This window comes from Candoia aspera, chromosome 2, assembly GCF_035149785.1.
Source record: "Candoia aspera isolate rCanAsp1 chromosome 2, rCanAsp1.hap2, whole genome shotgun sequence".
Taxonomy (NCBI): Eukaryota; Metazoa; Chordata; class Lepidosauria; order Squamata; family Boidae; genus Candoia; species Candoia aspera.
In genome coordinates, this window is record NC_086154.1 from 212,061,680 (window position 1) to 212,081,904 (window position 20,225).

At 37.7% G+C, this 20,225-nt stretch overlaps 1 protein-coding gene across 1 annotated transcript in view; it reads right to left on the reverse strand.

The window, feature by feature from the left end:
- Positions 1-4,263: 4,263 nt before the first annotated feature.
- Positions 4,264-20,225, reverse strand: part of SRFBP1 (serum response factor binding protein 1) — a 51,588-nt gene continuing 35,626 nt past the window's right edge. Inside the window, exons 4-8 of the mRNA XM_063295303.1 lie at positions 16,446-16,517; positions 8,588-8,669; positions 7,283-8,012; positions 6,382-6,416; positions 4,264-5,081 (exon numbers count right to left, since the gene is read on the reverse strand). Of these exons, the coding sequence (XP_063151373.1) occupies positions 4,903-5,081; positions 6,382-6,416; positions 7,283-8,012; positions 8,588-8,669; positions 16,446-16,517 (1,098 nt within the window). The 3' untranslated portion in view covers positions 4,264-4,902. The remainder of the gene's footprint in view (positions 5,082-6,381; positions 6,417-7,282; positions 8,013-8,587; positions 8,670-16,445; positions 16,518-20,225) is intronic.

Sequence of the window (20,225 nt, forward strand, 5' to 3'; positions counted from 1 at the left end):
CTCACGAATATTGCTGCCTCACATAGACTCCATGGTTTCTACATCTACGTTTTGATTTTGGTATTTTATATACATACATGCCTTTCTGCATGGGTGCACATACATTAACATTTTATAGAGACTCTTCATCTACATCCTACTTAAGTAGGATTAAGTAGGATTTTAAAAAAATATATTTCTATTAATATAAGCCAGGCATGCTTTGAAATGGCTACACACTACCATACAATTGCCTTAACCATCTCAATGTGTTCTAAAGAGAAGTATCTCTGCGTTGAATTTAACTCCTGGTGACTTCATGAATACAGCCATGTTGTTTCCTTGGTAATGATATGGAAGTGGTTAGCCACTATCTTCTACCAGGCCTTTTTTAATCTTGTAGTCTAGCCTGCAGCCCTGAATATCTCGACTATTAACCAGGGCCAGTCCTATTTTGCTTTTCAAGATCAGCCATGATTACTAGCTTCTATCACCTAGCTGGGCTCCAAGCAGCATTTAAGCTACTCAATTATGACTAAGACAAACCCTTCAACAGCTGACATGGGATTTCTGGAGGAGGGTTTTTTTTCCCCCCTCTTGGATGTATTAAGGGTAGATTATTGTTTATGGAAGCTTAAACCTAGCTGTGCTGTTTTCGTCCCCAAAATTGTTTTTCTTTTCAGCAGCATTATTTCTGAGGATTTAAGGAGTCCCATAGGCCCTTAAACCTAGGAGTGCCTGTTTGATGTAGTGGTTGTGATGTTGAACCAGGATTGGGAAAACCTAGATTCATCACCAGCCATGGAAGCTCAATGACTTTGGGGCAGTCATTCTCTCAGCCCAACCTACCGCACAGAGTTCTTGTGGAGAAGAATAGGAGCATGGAGTTCAACATACCCCACTTTGAGCTTCTGGAGAAAAGTGGGATATAAATAAATAGGTTGCCAACTTCTGCAATGTGGAAATAGAGGAAATCCTATCAGTGAATGATGTCACCCAGAAGCTTCATGTAGATGTTACAGGAGTGGGAGTGTGTCGAGCTGTGTGGAACTCCACAAAGCAGCAGCTCTGGGCTAAATTTCTCCCTTCCCATCAATACCAATTGGAACCAACCTTAATCCCGAGCCAGCCCAGACGGATACCATAATAGTATTGAAAGCCACTGACAGTTGAAGAACAGCAAGGATGGACACATCATCCCCATCCTGCTTCCGCCAGAGGTTATCCACAAGTCTGGTAAATTCTGTGTCAGTCCTGTACCCAAGCCTGCAACCTGACTGAAAGGGGTCCAGATAATCTGTTTCCTGTGGGGTTCTCTGAACCTGCAGCACAACTACCTTCTCGATAACCTCCAGTAAAAATGAAACATTGGGGACAGGATGAAAGTTGTCCAATATGGTCAGGTCCAGGAATAGTTTCTTGAAGAGGGAGAGGACCACCTCATCCTTCAGTGTTTGTGGGGCCACCCATCTCTCAAGGATGAATTCACCACCACTTGGACCCAACTACATCAATAACCCCAGCTTATCCCTTGGGCCCATCTTAACAAACAAGGCCTCCCATCTGGTTATCTTTGGGGCAGTGCCCCTGAAAGCCATGAGAATATCCCAAATAATTATAGCTACTCCACCACCCATTCTTTTGAGTTACTGGTGAATACCACACTCAAAACCTGGGTGAGCACATTTCCAAGAGGGGTGTCATGAGTATGGATGGCGAGCAGGGGGCTCCCATCCAGACTGTTAAGTGCATGCGTAGCACTGAGGAATTGGTCAGCCATTCAAAGAGACACAGATCGGGACCGCCTTAACCTTTGGGGTTTATATGTCTGGGTTTTTCCCACGCTTCTTCAGTTTGCTAGGATTCCTGTTATGTACTAGCAATAAACATTAGAGACCAGTTCCTTGTCTCAGCGTGTTTCCTGGCTGTTAGGACAAGGGGGATCCCTCCCTCCGTGTGTATCCAGGTGTTGCTAATACATGGTAGGTCCTCTCATCTATAATTAGATCACTCATAATCACATATGGACCAACCTGGTGTTCAGCAGCATCAGCCAAAATCCCAGTCCTCTGAAGATATGATGCCTAGGAATTGGGGCAGAGCACAGGGCTCCAGGATGTGGAATTGGCTCTAGAAAACAAGACCATGTTCCTCAAAAGAACTCCTCATGACAGTGGTAAAATGGCTGCAGCTCTAAATGGGGATTGTGTTGCAGCCACAGGCTAAACCAGCAATATAGCCACCAGCACACTCCAGCTCCTGGCAGCCCACAGTGGTTGGGTATTCAAAGCCTCCAGCACCCCAGGGTGCCCTGTCCCATCCACCCTGCCACCATGCCTCAGGGATATCCATCACTGCCTAATCCTCCATAGCCACCTCTACCTGTAAAGGCATACTACTGGCCTCCCCAAGTGCTGCAAAAGTCTTCCTTGCTGTGTTCCTCCCAGTTCCGCCACTTCCACTGGCACTCTGGAGAACTTCAGCATCATTCCCAACCCAGCAGGAGGTCAACAGCCAAGCACTTCCTGCTTCTGCTCATCCCCAAAGTCCCAACATAGGATGAAGCCTGTGCTGGCGCAGTTGAGGCACAGTTCTCCATCTGGTCCACCCAAATTGGGGAAACCCTAGAAGACCCCTCAATCTGTTCCTGCTCACTGTAATCCTTCTCCAACATAGTGAAACCTTCAACAATTCAGGCCCATGCCAGACTCCAGTGGGGACATGGCGGACTGAACAGCTGTGCCCATGAGCTCTGCGGGCAGAACTGGTATCGTGGCAGTTTTTTTGGGCTCAGGCTGGTTTCTCCTGAAGTCCAGGAGCATTTTACTGGATCAAGGAAAATGCTCAGAGTTGACCCATTTGTCCTCCAGACAGCAAGTTGCAGCTAGGAGGTCATAAACAGCATTGGCAATCCACAGGCAAGAATTCGCCAGGAGGCTGGGATATCACCATTTCCAAGCCATGCTGCAGCCTTAAAGGGACATGAAGTCCAGCCACCCCATTTCTAAAGCACCCAATTATATAAATAAAGTATTTGTACCCTAAGAGAGACTTTCTACATCAAGGAGAAACAATTTCTCTTGGTGCTCATTGTTATTTTTGTAACTATTTTTTTTTAAATTAAGCTTTGGATTTTGCTTTCCATCCAATACTATGGAAGGTTGAGAGTATATTATCGTCTCCGTGTCATTATTTTTGTGCTAATTTTGAAGATTTTAGCATTTTCCTACATGTTGAATCTGCTGTTCTGAACTTTTACTTTCCTGCCACTACTTTCTCTGGGAACCGTCTGTTGTCTTGCCTCAAGAATCTAAACTCAGTTTGGAAACTTTCCATTACCTTTCACTTCTGCTGGTTAAGTATCTAGGGGGCATCATAATTTACTGCGTGAGACATGGAGGATCTCAATCAGGCTGTTTCTGACTTCCATCGAGATATTATGCAAAATATTAAGCAGATTTTTTCTGATTACTGCCAAGTTATTATGCAAGACATTCAGAGCATTGTGGAAAATATGTCGTCTAAAATGTGCCATCTAGTTGGGGATGCTGTGGATGAAATTGAAGAATTTAACAGTGATGGAAATGTTTCTTCTAAGAGTGAGATTGGGGTTTCTGTTGAAATGCATTTTCAAATTTCAGACCAAGAATTTTTTAAAAAATCTCTTTGATAACTGGTTTTCTTTTCCACTGAAGATTTTACTCAATATAAAAGATAATTGACTGTATAATGCTCAACATAAGAAGATAAAAGAGAATAAAGGTTAAAATAATAGTAATCAGCTACTGGATGCAACTAATTATTGTCCAGGCCATCTACAGGAAAACTTTCAAGATATATTTCAAATAATATAAACTGGTGATCCAATATTAAGGACTACTTCTTATGGAATTTTAAAATTCCTTAATAGTTGTAACAAAAACAAAAGGAAACAACTGCAGCCTACAGCTCCTTAATTAAGCAACTCTAGATAAGTAGAGATATTTTTAAATACAAATATTTTCATATTCTCAGAATATTAAAAAGCCTAATAAAAGCATTTAGCCATTGTCCTGTTCGTTTACAAACAATTTCAATTTTCATTTGGAATTCTACACCACCACTAGCCATTTCTGTTTAGAAGAATTCCTTTCTGAATAATGTTTCACAAATATTCTGTTACATACACTCTAGTTCTAAAGCTTATGGTGCTTCATCAGACCATCATTTCTATTCACTCAGTTTGTTCAGGAACCAGTAACTAAATAGAAAGGCCACATTTCATGCCTGAAATGAAGTCATGTGGTATTTTAAATTATAGGTTTATTATGACAATCTTTCAGGGATACCAGTCTACTTTCATCAGATTCATCAGTGTTATTCTTGAGACTGCATATGTTTTTGTTTCATATTCATAACCACAGAAAAAAGCAGTGAGTAGTGGGTTAAATGGCAAAAACGAACAAATAAACCGTAAAATCAACCTTGCAACTGAATTAGAATTTAAATGCATACAAAGCAAACATATTTCTGTAATGAAGCTCAAATAAATAAGAACCCATTGTCTTAGTTTTAATTTAGCTATTTGGAGATTCCTTCTTCCGCTCTAGGACAATAATCATCTTACAGGTCATCAGCAACAACTCCCAGAAGATTCAAAATCTTCTCTGTGAAGGATTTCTACATGTATTGACAGATCAGAATCAACCCGCTGGTCCTTTTATGCAAGATCTCTATTAGATCTTCTAAAAATATGTCTACTAAAAATATTTTTGACAAAAGTGCCAATGTCAAGACTGGAAAGTTGCTCAGTGAAAAACTGCTTTTCTTCAAAGTCCTCTTTTTAACTTACACTGCTTTGCACACATGTTGCAAGGATTGTAACAATATGCAACATTGCAAAAACAGCTAAAAATCAGAGATGCCATGTTTAAAAAGAAAATTCTAATCTTCAAATTTAATTTTTTTCCCTTGGAATACTGTAATTTGAGACATTTGCTCTCGCAGTTTTCTGCTTGCTTCCCATGATGGGTGAAGGGGTTGCTCTGAAGGGTTCTTCTCAGTATTACACTTCACTGCTGAACTTTTCGGCCTCTGTTTCTGTGGGTGATTTTTTTCAAAAGCTATGCAAGAATTAACAAAGAATAATGTATAAATAACTCTTCACACACCACAAAAGGTATATTTCTTTTAAGATGTTATGTAAAATGTTTCATAGATTATATTGTAAGTTGTTGGTAGAGCACACACATTCATATGTTTATTAAGCAGAAACAACTTTAATATTGTTAAACCTGTCCCACTTTTTAGACTATTAAACATACATGTACTGGAAAACAGCATTTCATGCAGGTGTAGAGGAATACTAGACAACCCTGCGACCCGTTGGGTCATCCTTTGAGAGAAAGGTAGTGCAGTCTGATATGACCAGAATGAACATTAAATTTTAGGCTGACCATATATTTTTTTTTACCCCAACGCTGGATGGTCCTGCGATCTTCAGTAAGTCAGTATGTACTTACCTGAACAAATAAACAGAATGACCATGGACAGGCAAAAAAGCAGTGAGAGCGGGAGCGACTTCCAACTTCCTGCTGGCTTCCCCATTGATTTTGCTTGTGGGAAGCTGGCAGGGAGTGTCAGAAATCACAATCACATGACTGCGGGGACGCTGCAACAGCCACAATTTTGTGAATAAAACTGGTCTGAACATTGTGGAAATTTCAATTCCACAGGAGTAATGGGTCCAGGATTTTTTACGCATTCTTTAAGTTAGCGAATTTTAGGTACCTTGATTCAAAAATTATTGTGGTATAATGCACCATATGGGCTAACTTGAGGGTACAAACAGACAAACACAATGTGAGTTTTAGTAGTATCTAGATGAGAAGCAATCTCTTCACATGATGCTGGGTTTAATTAAAGAGACGTATTGATTTCCTAAGCATGTTTTTCCTGGTTTAGCAGAAACATCATTAAATTATATTATGCTGGTAAAGTTTTCTTATGCTGTTTGAACTCCACTTTGAAGGAAGTCTAATAAAAGTTTTTATTATTTATTTATTTGAATTTATTGGCCACCCAACTCCAATGGACTCTAGTGGAGCTAAAAAAATCTTTAGACTACAATTTTACTCATTATTTTAGTAAGCTGAATTGAATAGATTTAAATTCTGAGTAGATATATGTAGGAATGAACTTTTAATCTGATTGAAATGCCTATTTTCCCTTATGCTGAGCTGTTTCAGAAAACAATCAGATTTTGATACTGTATGTTTTTTAAAAAAAACTGAAAATATATTGAGTTCAAAACCCATGAGGAATAAAAACATTATTAACTATATAATTAATGCAAAACGAGATTTCATTCTCCATGAGTCCAAACAATAATGCCAAGAATATTACTTCAGTATTCTCACTTACTTTTCTTGTTTCTAGGAAGATGGTCTCTAACACTTCTAGAATAAAGAATAGAAATGTTAGTGGTGGAAAAAACAGTAGTTTCATGCAAAGGACAATACACTCCTCCCAATGCAATAAATAATATTTAATAGTGAATCCATAAAATGAATCTAAAGTATACACATGGATGCATAAATTATTTACATAAGTGTGCTTGCATAGCCAAGCTGACCCAAATGTGACTTAATTCCTATAACATTTCCCAGAATTAATCTAGATTCTTCTTAATCTGTTAATGATGCTAATAACATCCAGTTTCTCCAGACAACCTTCAGTATGAAAACTGATGCAAACAGAACAACTAGGAAGGAATTGCGTAATGCAGACAGTAGGGAAAACACATAGCCTAGCCATAGAGAGTACACGCAGTATTACTTTTGCTACAGAAAAAAACAACACAAAAGCAGCACTCTACATAGAGCCACTTTATTTTGAAATATAGTGGTATTTGTGATACACACATACGGCACACAAATTACAGGCATATATTTAATGACATGTTTCTTTGATAGCAGCTCCTTAAGGCTATGTTTATTGGGCCTAACTAGACTGTCTTCCCTACTATAATGCTCCTTCTGTTTCCTCTCTGGAGACTCAGCACAAAACTCAGTCCCACTGAAAATAAAGGAATGTTACTTTTGCCCCAAGTGCAGGAGGCTAATGTCTCTTTGCTGCGTGCCAAGTTAAGGAGATGGGGGGAAACTCTAGGTCCTGGGAGTTTATTCTCAAGATTGAGGATACTAATCTCTTCCATTAATTATCAGAAAAGTCTAAGTTGTTTTTACACTATTGTTTGAACATTTGTTAAACAATGTTTCAACAAACCCTTCATCAGATTTTCAGTCTAGAAAATTGTTCCTACCTTTTCACATGTTCAGGTTTTTGAGTGCTGGACAATGAATAATAAAAAACAGATTCCAGCTTCCCTGCTTTTGAGCTCTGATTGCTGTCTTTTGAATTTGTGCCCGGCATCATATCACATTGTGGATCCTTTGGTTTTTTTAGCAGCATATTTCTAATTTTTTGTTCTGTAGGCTGTGAAGTATTAGTTGCTCTCCTTTTTTTCATTCTCTTTACTTTGCCAATGAAGAAATCATCATTATTGTTACTTTCATCAGTGCTGGAAGATTGATTATAGAACCTCTCTTCTGTACTGTCATCAAAATATTCCTCCTTTCCACTTTCCTCACTTTTACTTGGATCTCTATCAGAGTCACCTACTCTCTTGTTCACAATGTCAGCCAAATGTACGTTTTCTTCTGAATATTCAGAGTTTCCAATTCGATCAATCTGATGAATTAATTTATGATGTTCAGTGTCAAGCAGAGCAGAAGTGTATGAGGGATGTTTTTTCACACTTTCTGCCATTTTCTGCATCTCGCTCTCAAAAATGTGCTTTTTTCCCATGCCAATTTTTGGCTTTTCATTTGCCTTTGTTTTATCTTGAGACTCAGCTTGTTTAAGTGTTTCACTATTAATAGAATGCTGGGTCTCCCCAGGATGCTTATTAAGCTGCTGTTCCAATTCTTGTTCTTTTGAAGAAATAGCTCTAGTTGGCTTCTGTCTTGCATTTTTAAAGGCTTCCACCGCAGCTAGGAAAAAGAAACCCAGATTTTAAAAACAAACAAACAAATCACCAAGTTTGTATATAAGTACAGTAATGATAAAGTTATAAAACAACCCTTTATTTAATGAACTATATGTCTCTTGCACTAACTGTGTTACCTTTGCAGCATATCTAGGGCCTTTAGAATCCTGTTCTTTTCACTAGTTTTAGCATCTCAAGGAGGTAGAATATTAATTAAAGTTTGTGTAGCCTACCAATCTTCTACTACAACAAGATATACATACAACATCACACATGATTTACAATTGCTTTGTTTCTACACACACACACACACACACACACATACTGTAACTATTTGGATTATGTGCAGGTTGGGGCATCAATTAATTTTCTTAGTGACCCTGGAGTTCTATCCCCTTTCTTTCTTTCAGGTGAACAGAATGCAAAAATATTTAAATGCATGGCAACTACAAATGTTCTTCTTCAGAGATCAGCATTGTATAGACACATCACTGTACACTTTAAGACACATTCAGGAAAGACACTGTTAGTTTAGAAAACAATCTTGTACACAGATGAGCTGGGGCAAATTTTTCTTACCTTTAATATTAGCAATTTTAGTCTTCAGTAGTGGATGAGACATCAGTCTAGCAATTGCTCTGTCTCTTGCTGTAGAATTGGGCTAAATCAGGAAAATGAGAAGTCATGTTGAATGAGACAACACAGTAGCAAAAAAGAAAAGTACACAGAGGTATTCACTCCTGCAAGAATGCTCCTTGAAACAAGACTGTATCCTGAGGCTCAGCATTATGCCCATGGGTCTTTCAATCCCATATTAGAGCTACCAGCTTGCTTAACAGCCTATATGCCATTCAAAGTGGTAGAAAACCACTTCAACCAAAAGCTGATATTCACTCCTCTAAAGTCACACAGATCCACCTCCAGATTTTTGTGTTGGAATGACTGGTTTCAAAAGAGAGAAATAATGTACATTTTGCATTGGTTGAAACACCTTAAATAATTTCCCCCAAAGCATTCAAGCTACATAGTCTTTTAATACATGCAAATTAAAAAACTTAAGAATTTATTGCTCGACATTTTACTGGCTAAAGTTCCTCTGAATTCACTAGACCTTGTTTTTATATGCTGTATCTTTTCACATATCTTAGAAATTATTGTTGTATTGTCAAATATAATTGAAGCAGTTGGCCTTATTTCATTCTAAAGGAAAAAAAAATGAAAAGAGGGAACAACAAATCTTGCTTTCTTTAGATTTTCAATCCCTCTACCAAAGACACTGTTCCCAAATATGTACTTTTAAAACTTTGTGTCGCAAATTTTGAGCAAAATCAGTGACGAATACTAGATGTACTGATATATGCAGTTTTGAATATATTCTAATTTGTAAGGTATTCTGGACATGAAACTGTGCTATTTACTAAAGCTCCATTGAAATATAAAATTAAAGAAATGCCTAAAATATTATATAATGTAGGAACAAGCAACCTATTGTAATTTAAAACCTTTGGACTTCAATTCTCATCAACCCCAGCCACAGTGGCCAAGAATCCTACAGATGTATGCTAAGTATAGTGGATAATGGGGTTATACAAAACATTCAGATAGGTGTGGTGAACAGAGCACTCCTCTGATGGCTGGCTGTATCCATGTGAATTCTTAGATACTTCAAAGGCAGTCTATGCCAGCCTGTGCACTTCACCTAGCAAACCGTAGTGTGTACCAATAAACCCATAATTTATTCTTTTATGCTAAATTGCAATTCTCTGAAAGGATGCTACAGTCTTTTCCAAAGGGAATTACAGTCTTCGGTCTCATATAGATTATGGCCTATACTTTATATATGAAGCAATCTTCGGTCTCATATAGATTATGGCCTATACTTTACATATGAAGCAAATGTTGCATCAATAGAGAACTCAGCTATTATTCAGAATCTGAGCCAGAGATAGAACAAAATTCCATGAAACCTTGACCAGGGAATTTCCATCATTCCTTTACTGAGCAGGAGCTGTAAGTCCAGGAGAACCCCAAACTGAGGATCAGTTCGGTCCAGAGGAGTGCATTTCCTTTCAGAACTGAAGAGATCATTCTTAGTACCAGAAAAACCAGGAGCAGACAGCCTGATCCTCCCCATCTAGACCTGAACAGCTTCTAGGCAATTGGATAAGACCTCAATAGGATTACTTGGCTGACCTGAGCTTGAGATATACAGCTGGGTATTATTAGCATACTGATGATACCTGACCCCACCTTGGCAGATGACCTCTCCCAGTGCCTTCATGTAGATGTTAAACAGGAGTGACAAAAGCATTGACACCACACACCCCAATCAACACTGAATGGAACTGACTGTGGATGAAGGAGAACCACCACAACACCATGCCTCCCACTCTTAATTTCCACAGCCAATCCAGAAGGATAATATGATCTGTGGTATCAAAAGCCACTGAGTGATCAAGAAGAAGCAGAACGGTTGCACAGTCTTTATCCTGGCTCTGTCCAGAGGTCATCTACAAATGTGAACTGTCTCAGTTCTATGTCCTTCCCTGAAACTCAACTGCAAAGAATCCAGACAATCCACTCAAGAACATTACTCAACAGACAAAAGCTCCTTGAAATAATTTCTGTGTATCAGCTGTTGTTCTTTGTGTTCAAAAAGAAACTTGCTACATGGATTTTGTCCATCTCTGGTGTTGAAGAATTATTTTATAACCCTATCCAATGCATCAAAAAATAATAAATACTCATTGTTCAAGCATTGCCAATAAGCTCTATCCCTCTTGGGCCTCAGAATATCCTTATTCTTCTACCCTATCATGATTTGTGCATCAAGCTCACACTTATTATTGTACATACTAAGATCTTCTTTCAGGTATCTTAGGGGCTAATGTCATTTGAGTGACATAGGTAGAGCTTGAGCATATAGAAGCTGAGGTACTCACTGTTAGCAGATTGCTAGGAAAGCCTTTGGCCCAGGAGAGATCAGAAAAGACACACACCAGGCATTTCTATAAAAATAATTTTATTTACAGAAAGCAAACATATTTACAGGCTTTCAGTGAGAGCTGCTTAACTCTCTACATGCCTACACAGAAGGGAAACTGAAACTAAAACAAGTCCAGGCAAGTTCTTCTCCCCAGGTGCAAAAATTAACATCTGAAAAGAGGACAATTAAATTCAACTTCTTCACCGGGCCAAAATGATTAGTTACCATAGTAACCTTAATCTGTAGTAGAAAACATATTAACACTCACATGGTAATTTTCTGAATGCCTGTCAACCCTTCAAGGTTGGCCAAATCAGGAAACAGACTCCTCAGGAAGACTGGAATGTTTCTTTATTGGTATAGACTATAGTATCAGAATATTGAAAGCCTGACTATGTTTTCTCTTCTCTCCCTCTTAAACCCCAGGGAGTTGAGGTGTGGTCAATTTAATTTTCTCTCTAATGCTTTCTTCATTTTCTGAGCTTAAAACTTGTTCTTGTAGCTGTCACTGCATAGTTTCTCCAAGGCTGTCCATAACACCTGAACAGGATGTATGAAATGAGGCAATTTCTCCTATTTGAGCAAGGTGACATGTACATTCTGCAAGCAGCTGCAAGGGAAATATTCATGAGGTTCATCACAATGTTTATATGCAGATTAGATAATCATCAACAGAACTGCCACACTCAGGGAAGCCAAGCTCATGATCATAGTGAAAAATAATGCCATGGCGCTGCGGGTTAAACCGCTGAGCTGTCGATCGGAAGGTCGGCGGTTCGAAACCGCGCGGCGGGGTGAGCTCCCGTTGCTCGTCCCAGCTTCTGCACACCAAGCAGTTCGAAAACATGCAAATGTGAGTAGATTAATTGGTACCGCTTCGGCGGGAAGGTAACGGCGTTCCGTGAGTCATGCTGGCCACATGACCCGGAAGTGTCCTATGGACAACGCCGGCTCCAAGGCTTTGAAACGGAGATGAGCACCGCCCCCTAGAGTCGGACACGACTGGACTTTACGTCAAGGGAAACCTTTACCTTTACCTAAACAAAGTATTCAAGTTAAGTATTCTTGTATTTAAACAGTAACACAAGAGGGGAATATTTATAACTAACTTTTTCTTGAGCTAGTTTTGCTCAAAAACATTCTTTGGCATTGGAGGAGACACTAATTAGACAACAAATTTCTACTGCTCTGAAAATATTTAAGAGCACAGTTCAAATGTGCACATTTTCTGACAATCAGAAGATTTATTCATGTACCTTACTGGAACAGAATTAGTCACAGCAGCCAAATTTTACACTGCCATGTAACTTTCTCTCATGACCAATGTTTTCAAACTAATCACAGCTATTCCTGTTTGAAGTTCACATCTGTTTGCCATGGAAGTTTATCAGGAAACTGTGGTTTTATATAGCCACAGTTATTTCCATTTCAGACAAGATCAAAGTACTCTTTTAAATCTGTAAAACTTATCCGTAAAATACTGATCTTGTATTTATGGAAATAAGAATACTTAGATATCATTACTTTTGCATCCAAGGAACTCTGAGTAGCATTTTAGCATTAGAAATGCTGAATAGTCTTTTTGAAGACTATTCAAATTTTCTCTCTAATGCTTTCTTCATTTTCTGAGCTTAAAACTTGTTCTTGTAGTTGACAAGTTTGAAAAACACTGAATAGTGTTTTTCAAACTTGTCAACTTCAAGATGTGTGGACTTCAACTCCCAGAATTCTCAAGCCAGCTGAAAGTTGAAGTCCACACATCTTAAAGTTGACAAGTTTGAAAAACACTGGTCTAAGATAACCAAGCAATGGTATTGCCCTAAAGGTGTGCAGAGTCCAAAACAAAAGCAAAAACCAAAAAAACCAAGCCCCCTGGTAGAAGCTCTACCTTCATATTGCAAATATTTTGGGGCTTTAAAATGCAAGTAAACAGCAAAAACCCTACTTGTTGGTAGAATTCCATGTATGTACTGTATAATTTAAAGCTTGCATATAATGTCAAATATTACATTAATTCAGTAAGAATTGCTAAGCCACTAAGCAAAGACTTGACAGTTGTTTATTTTTTTGTGGCTTAAGGACTGCACATACATTTTTTTAAAGGGAAGAATGTAAAGAATTTATTTAAGTATGTGTTTGGTTATTAATGCAGTAAGAAATGCCAACATTTCTCAAAGAATCAGGCATATATAATTAGCATGATACCAAAATAACATTTTCAAAGTTGAGAGTCTTAATCAAAACAACACTGGTTTGTAAGGACTGCATTCCTACATTTCTGAAATCACTTGACACAACATTTAGTTTTAATGCTCATTGAACAAGTGCAATAACATTGAATGTATTGTGATATATTGCCTAGTTTTTACAAATACGGTGATATAATTGAATTTTGTAATTTAAATACAAAATCCTACATACCTACAGGTACATAAATTAAAACAAGATCTTTAATTTGATTGAGTCCTAAATCACTGCAGCAAATTGCACCAATCAGTCTTCAAATACAAGAGATACATTTAGATCTGTTAGGAAGAATCGTGATTTTACAGCAACCCAACTGTCATCTTGATGGTGGAAAAATGATCAAAGAGGTTTTAGTAGATGTTACGTGTAAAACATGTCCCTTCCTGTTCATCTGCACAGCTAATTCTCTTTTTTGCAGTTAAATATTTCCCCAAATCACTCTCAAGAGTTAGAAATAATTTCTACTTCCCTTTTAATTGTTTATGTTCTGCTAATTAAAAGGTGAAATATTTACTGTATATATGAAGAGAAACCAGAGTATAAATGTATTGGCCCCGTCCGGAGTTCCTGACCTAATTATGACCTTACTAGAATCTACAGAAACAGTAGTGTAGCTTCCTGAATGCTATATTAATATAAAACTTGTTTTTCCTTTTAAAATGAAAACCAATCCAATATATACATCCCAAGCTCCCATACTGTTCAATGAAATATACACTTTTGCTTTGCTGAAACTAGGGATAGCATCATTGGATTATACAAGGTAGTCTTTCTTTAGACCCACACACTACAAGTAACTGGTTTTGTTTTTGTTTGAATGAAGAAAAAATGGGAGTAAAAAAAATGAAAAATGGAACAGACAGAAATTTGGAAATGTTGGGATCCCAGATTTCAAAGACCGAGTTGGGCACTGATAGATGCAGGAAGATTCACCCTTTTTGCTATAGCCATTAATTAGCAGAATTATCTTCAGCAATAAACAATCTACACAACCATTTTATAATGTATTCCCATTGCTGTTCCCAGTCTTGAGAATAGCTAGATTTTTTTTAAACAGTTATTTCAGAGCAATAAAGAAACATACAGGTAGTCCTCGCTTATTGACTGCCTTGTTTAGCAACGATTCAAAGTTACTGTATGATGGTGTAAAGAAAAATAGCTTTGCAACCAATCATTGCATTTATGACAATCTGCAGAGTCCCGTGGTCATGTGATCACCATTTGCACACTTCCCAACCAGCTTACAACAATGTTAATGAAGAATGTGGAATAAAATTGCAAGTTGCATCACATGATGTTTCGTTTAATGACTGAATGGGAAGTAATGTCATAAGCCCGTAACAGCCATGTGATTTTCCACTTAGTGACTGTAGTGCTTAGCGACAGAGTTGCTGTTTCCAATTGTGGTTGCTAAGTGAGGACTACCTGTATTCAAATGTTTTCTGTGCTTTTAACTTCAGTTCAAACCATCTGCTAAAGTATCAAATAACATATTTTTTTCCATTTATCAGCATACTACTTCTAAAATAAATGTCAGGTTGGGAAAATAAGTTTTAAAAAATATGTTGATTTTTGTAGCAAAAATGGATAATTATTCACAGTTCTATACGGTCTAGTTTTCCCCATCATCATTAAAAGCTGGAAATATTGGCAACCACCTTGTCAACTGCCATATAAAGAATTACTTTCTGAGACACATAATTATCTCCTTTTTATTTTTCAGAGTGCTGGAAAAATATAAGAAATTTTTAATTACAATTAAAAATCTTGTCACAGATTCTACCATGACCAAAACATGCGTTTGGAACTAGAAAGCCACAACATTCAAGAACAACAGTGCTCAGAAGAATCTGTACTGACATCTGTAAGCACCATATAACATGTTGCCAGGGTCATCTGCAGGGATGGCCAATGCCATCAAGATGCAACTAGGTGATCAAAGCCTTGCTCTTTTTAAAATGTGCATTGCATGGTTGCGCACACACACATTAAAAGTGGCAGGGCTCTGACCACCTTGTTGAATGACCCTAGGGATGCTCCATATGCTGCACTGACACACAACTGGGAAGCTTCATCTATTACTTACGTTGAAAAGGGCTGTGAACATATCTGCTTGTGTTGATGGTGGCAAGAAACTTTCTAAACAAAAATACAAGTTGAAGCGAATATTTGGATTGTTACAACCTCCCACAAGAGAAGCTGTGTAAGAACACTATTCAGATGAGCACTTCTACAGTGCAGCAACCCAGAACACCAGAAGAAAGAAAAAGATCATCTGTACAGCATTTTCCAACAAAATGGATACCCGCTCAACTTTATCACAAAGTGCCTCACCACCCAACCCACTACAACCCAACCAATGGAAACTATGAAAAGGATAACACTGCCATACATCAGAAACATCTCAGAAACCACCAACAGACTGTTACAAGCACATGGCATCACCATAGCACATAAACCAACTAAAACTCTTCAAAACATATTAAGTAACCCAAAAGACCCAATAGCCCAAGAAGAAAAAACAGGAGTTATTTACAACATACAGTGCAAAGACTGTAACAGCCATTATGTAGGCCAGACAGGCAGAAGACTAGCAGAACACATCCATGAACACCAACTAGCAGTCAGAAGACACGATGAGAGCTCCTTAATCTCACAACACATGGACAGACTCAACCAGAGTTTCAACTGGGAAACTGTGAGCATCCTAAACCAAGCCAAATCCAAAAACGCCAGAGAATTCCTGGAAGCCTGGCACTCAGATAAAGCAGCCATCAACAGACACATAGAGGTAAACAACATTTACATACCATCCAAAAGAGACAATAGAAAAGCCAGAAGACCAGTACACTCCCTTGCCAGCAATCAACACCCAGATATGCAAAAATCAACACTAGGATTAACACCAGATGAACCATCAAACAGCACAATACACCCTAATCAAGGAACTATCAGCTCAGACAATCAACCAAGCAGCAAACAACAGCCCAATCAAAGAACTCCCAAGGAGAGAACACTCCCCCCCCCCACCAACACAAGCAGGGCAAGCCACGGTATATAAACAGAGTGCAAGGCCCACTTCCTCTTTGCACTGAAGATGTTGCCTAGTCTGGCAATGAAACGTCTGCAAGAAAACAACAAGGCTCAGAGAGCACCAAGGACTCCACAAAAATACAACTTTAAGACAAGTTGAAAGTATCATACCTTTTTACAGATAATCCCAAAGTCAATTTCTCTCCCAAGTGCTGATTTGGTAACCTGATCGAGTTTTATCTCCTAGAAGATGAAAAGAGTTGGTTAATTCTTCTGTGCATGCATGTGAGCAGTTTCAGTGCAAGAAACAAGCAAGAGAAGTGTTATTTATGTACTGCATTTCTGTTCAGGGAGAACACTCAAGGGAGTAATTAGTTAAACAATAAGTACTGACACAAAAATGAAGTAAAAATAATTACAGCAAAAAACCCCTAGCAAATGACTATTTATTGCAATTATTTATATCCTGCTTTTCAGAATAACCACCTTAACAAATTCAAGCAATGCAAATCATTGCAAATAAAATACATATTATACTCGAAAAATCTGAGGACCTTTCTCTTAGGCAGTTGATGATAATGGCCGGAAGAGTAAATAGCATTGGTCCAGCTGGAGCAGGGTTCAGCAATAGTCTGACTAGGTTAGTGCAACTACTACGAATTGTGCCTGTTTACAAAGTAAAGCCTACATTCTAGACCAGGTGCTGAAATCCTAGGAAGTGTGACCTTGCTCCATCACCTCTATCCACCTGTAACAGCTGCTGGGGTGATCAACAGCAGAAATGCCAGTCAGGAGCTGGGTATGCTGACACTATGGCATGGGACCACACATACCAGGCTAGGGACAATAATTCTAGGAAAATAGCAGATGGCTTGTTCTGCTGCTCCTTTTGACCATCTTTCTATAGCTATCTCTTTTGGTACTTTCATATCTGGCTCTAGATCAGCATTTTTAAAGGAAAACTTGTTCTGGTGATATTGTAGAGTTAAGAATTTTATTTGAAAAGATTTTACAAAGCTACAGTAGACTCTCAGTTAAGTAGCACCCATGGGGATTGGTAGATACCGGATAAATGTAGTTTCTGGTTGTCTGAGAGTTACTATTAAATTTTATTTAAAATATTATTTATTTGATTTTTTTGCCGGTTGCTTGAGTGTGCTGGTTGCTTGAGTTCTGGTTAACTGAGAGTCTACTGTATAATGGTTGCTTTTACAGCTTTGCAAACAACAAATTCCCTCCCAGGTTAACAGTTTCCCATATATATTACTTAAGATATTTTGTGCACAAAACTGCAACTATGCATAAAGGTTACATAGTAAAACTAATCTGCAAGGTTGTCTTCTGTGTTACAGTGCTCCATCCAGCTGCTCTTAAATATTCTGGCAGCATGCCATTTGACCTGCAATGTCAGCTTTCTCTTCAGTGGGAACTTGAGGCAATACAGAAGACTGTTATTAATAAATATGGAGAACACCCACTAGGATCATCCATACCATCTTCTTGTCAGCCTGGGTAAGGTTGTTTTCCTACTGCACTTTTTCTAAGACTGAATTAAATTGTGTTGCTAAATATTAACACAGACTTCCATCAGTAAAGCAGACATCAAGTTAATGGCTCTCACAGTCAGCAATGTTTTTTTTCCCCCTGCTGTATTAAACTTTCTCAGATGCTTTGACCTGCATTTGACTATGTTCCATTTTGCCAACAGATGGAGAATATGTAAAAAGTATGCAAGCAGGGTACTCTCCAGAGAAGCCATACTATGCAATGTATGAGTTTTGAGACATACGGTATTTAAAAGAGATTTGCAAGAAAATATTGACTGGCTTCTCAAGGGCTTACAAGATCAAGCAAGGAACTTTCAAAATGTAGAACTGCGGAAAGGATGACAATAAATGGTTGTGTGACTCATTTACCTACTGCCATATTAGACAAGTGCTGAAAGAGCTCTACTGGCTATTGATTTGCTTCTGGCCAAATGTGAAGGTTTTGGTATTAAGCTTTCTACACAGGTTGGGGCTAAGCAAGTTGGGACTAGGATACCTGCGAGAACACTTTCTTCCTTAGAAATCTGCCTGGCTACTATTGTTTGCAGAGATCTCCCCGTCTTCTGGTAACAAGGAAGCCGCCCAGAGTCACTTGCTGAGATGGGCGGCTATAGAAATCGAATAAATAAATAAATAGAAATTGAATAATTGAATCAATCAATCGATCAATCAATCGTTAAAATACCACCTTCCATAACTGGCTTAAACTTTTTAATCAAAGAGTTAATGTAATAGGAGCATGGTCAGATATAACAACAGGATGAATGGAAGAATCTAAAACATTCTATGGGCTATGTTGGAAAGCTATTATCTATTTCCCTTTGAGTCATGGCAAGTGCTTGGAACAATATATAGAAGAAAAGGTGTTTTATTTCCAAGAATGCCAGCTGTGAGAAATCTTTTGACCATATTGTGGCATAGAATGGTTTTGATGATGAGACTCATGAATATTTAGAAAATATTTAGAAAAATTCTCTCATAACAGGTGGTAAAATCTTTTATTGGATAGTACGGGTGGAAGCCAGGATGATGATTTTAAACCAATTATTATGTAATGATTGTTTTAAGAATTTTTCCTGACTTCAAATTGAATTTGTGCTTCTTAGTTCACAACAGTGCAGTATTTTCAACTCAAGCATGTTTGAATGGCTCAATATGGGCCAGACACTTTGACCACTTCAGAGGCACCTGAGAAACTTTCTTATTTGATAGTATCTATGACAAAATAAACCCCATAACATATTTCCATCAAAAGGGCAAGATTTTTTTTTAAGTGGACATTTCTGGGATATTTTAAATATGATCCAAAAAACTGGAATCTCCAACAATCCTCCATCGATAGCTATAGGTTCTTTAAAATGTTAAAATGATATGAATGGATTTGAAAATATAGTTGATTCATCAAAAATTTGTATTAGAGTTTATTAAACTTCCCAAAGAATGAATTTAAAAGGTTGGAGATCAGATTTTCTTTGTTGGAGGTGTAAAAAATTTGAGCATTCATTGATGCATAGGAAATGACCCTGTGATCTTTTGTCAGTTTTTTGGAATAGCATTTTAATGTATGTAAGTAGATTTATGAGACCACCTTTAAACATTAAAGATGTCAGTGTGATGTTGAATTATGTACCAAACCGTTGGAACTTAACTGTTTATCAGGAATTATTCTAAAAGAGTAATACTGAAAAATTGGAAAAGTGATACTATTCCAGTTATTGAAGAATAGCTTTTGGAAATGTGTAATTTATCTGGCCTGGAAAAGGCCATATTTTCCACTAATCAAATGATAAATATTATTTATAATTATTGTAATGTATCGTAACATCTCTGCCAAAATAGAATATATTGCTTTATGTTCTTCTTTGGGAGAGATGTTATGATACTCTACAATAATATTTTATATCTGATAATACTACAGCGATGTATGATATTTATCAGTAAACCAGTGCCAATCGATAAGTTTAATATATAAGGTATATTTTTACTTTTTTTACTTTTCTTTTTTTTCCCTCCTCTTTTCTTTTTATGGCTTCTATCAAGTTGTTGTTTAAGGATTGTTTTACTTAATTTTGTTATTTTAGTGTATCTTGATGTTTTGCTTATATTTTTAGTATTCTTCTAAAATGAAGTTTAATTTAAAAAAAGAATTAAAACGCTTGTGCTCTGTATTAAATACATGGCAGAGTGTTACAGAATTCACTGCTTTAGGTTAAGTGTGCCAAAAATAAAGATGGCATTCTGTTTCTAGAATTTCTGATCCAGCTGATGCTCTGTTAGTAAAAGAAAGCAAAGAACAATGTTTGCCAATTCCCAGACTCCTGCAGTCCCCTCAACATGATGTTCTGAGTATTCTGAAGGGTCTGCCAGTGCTCTGAGGCAAATTTTCAGGGGGACCTGTGAAAAG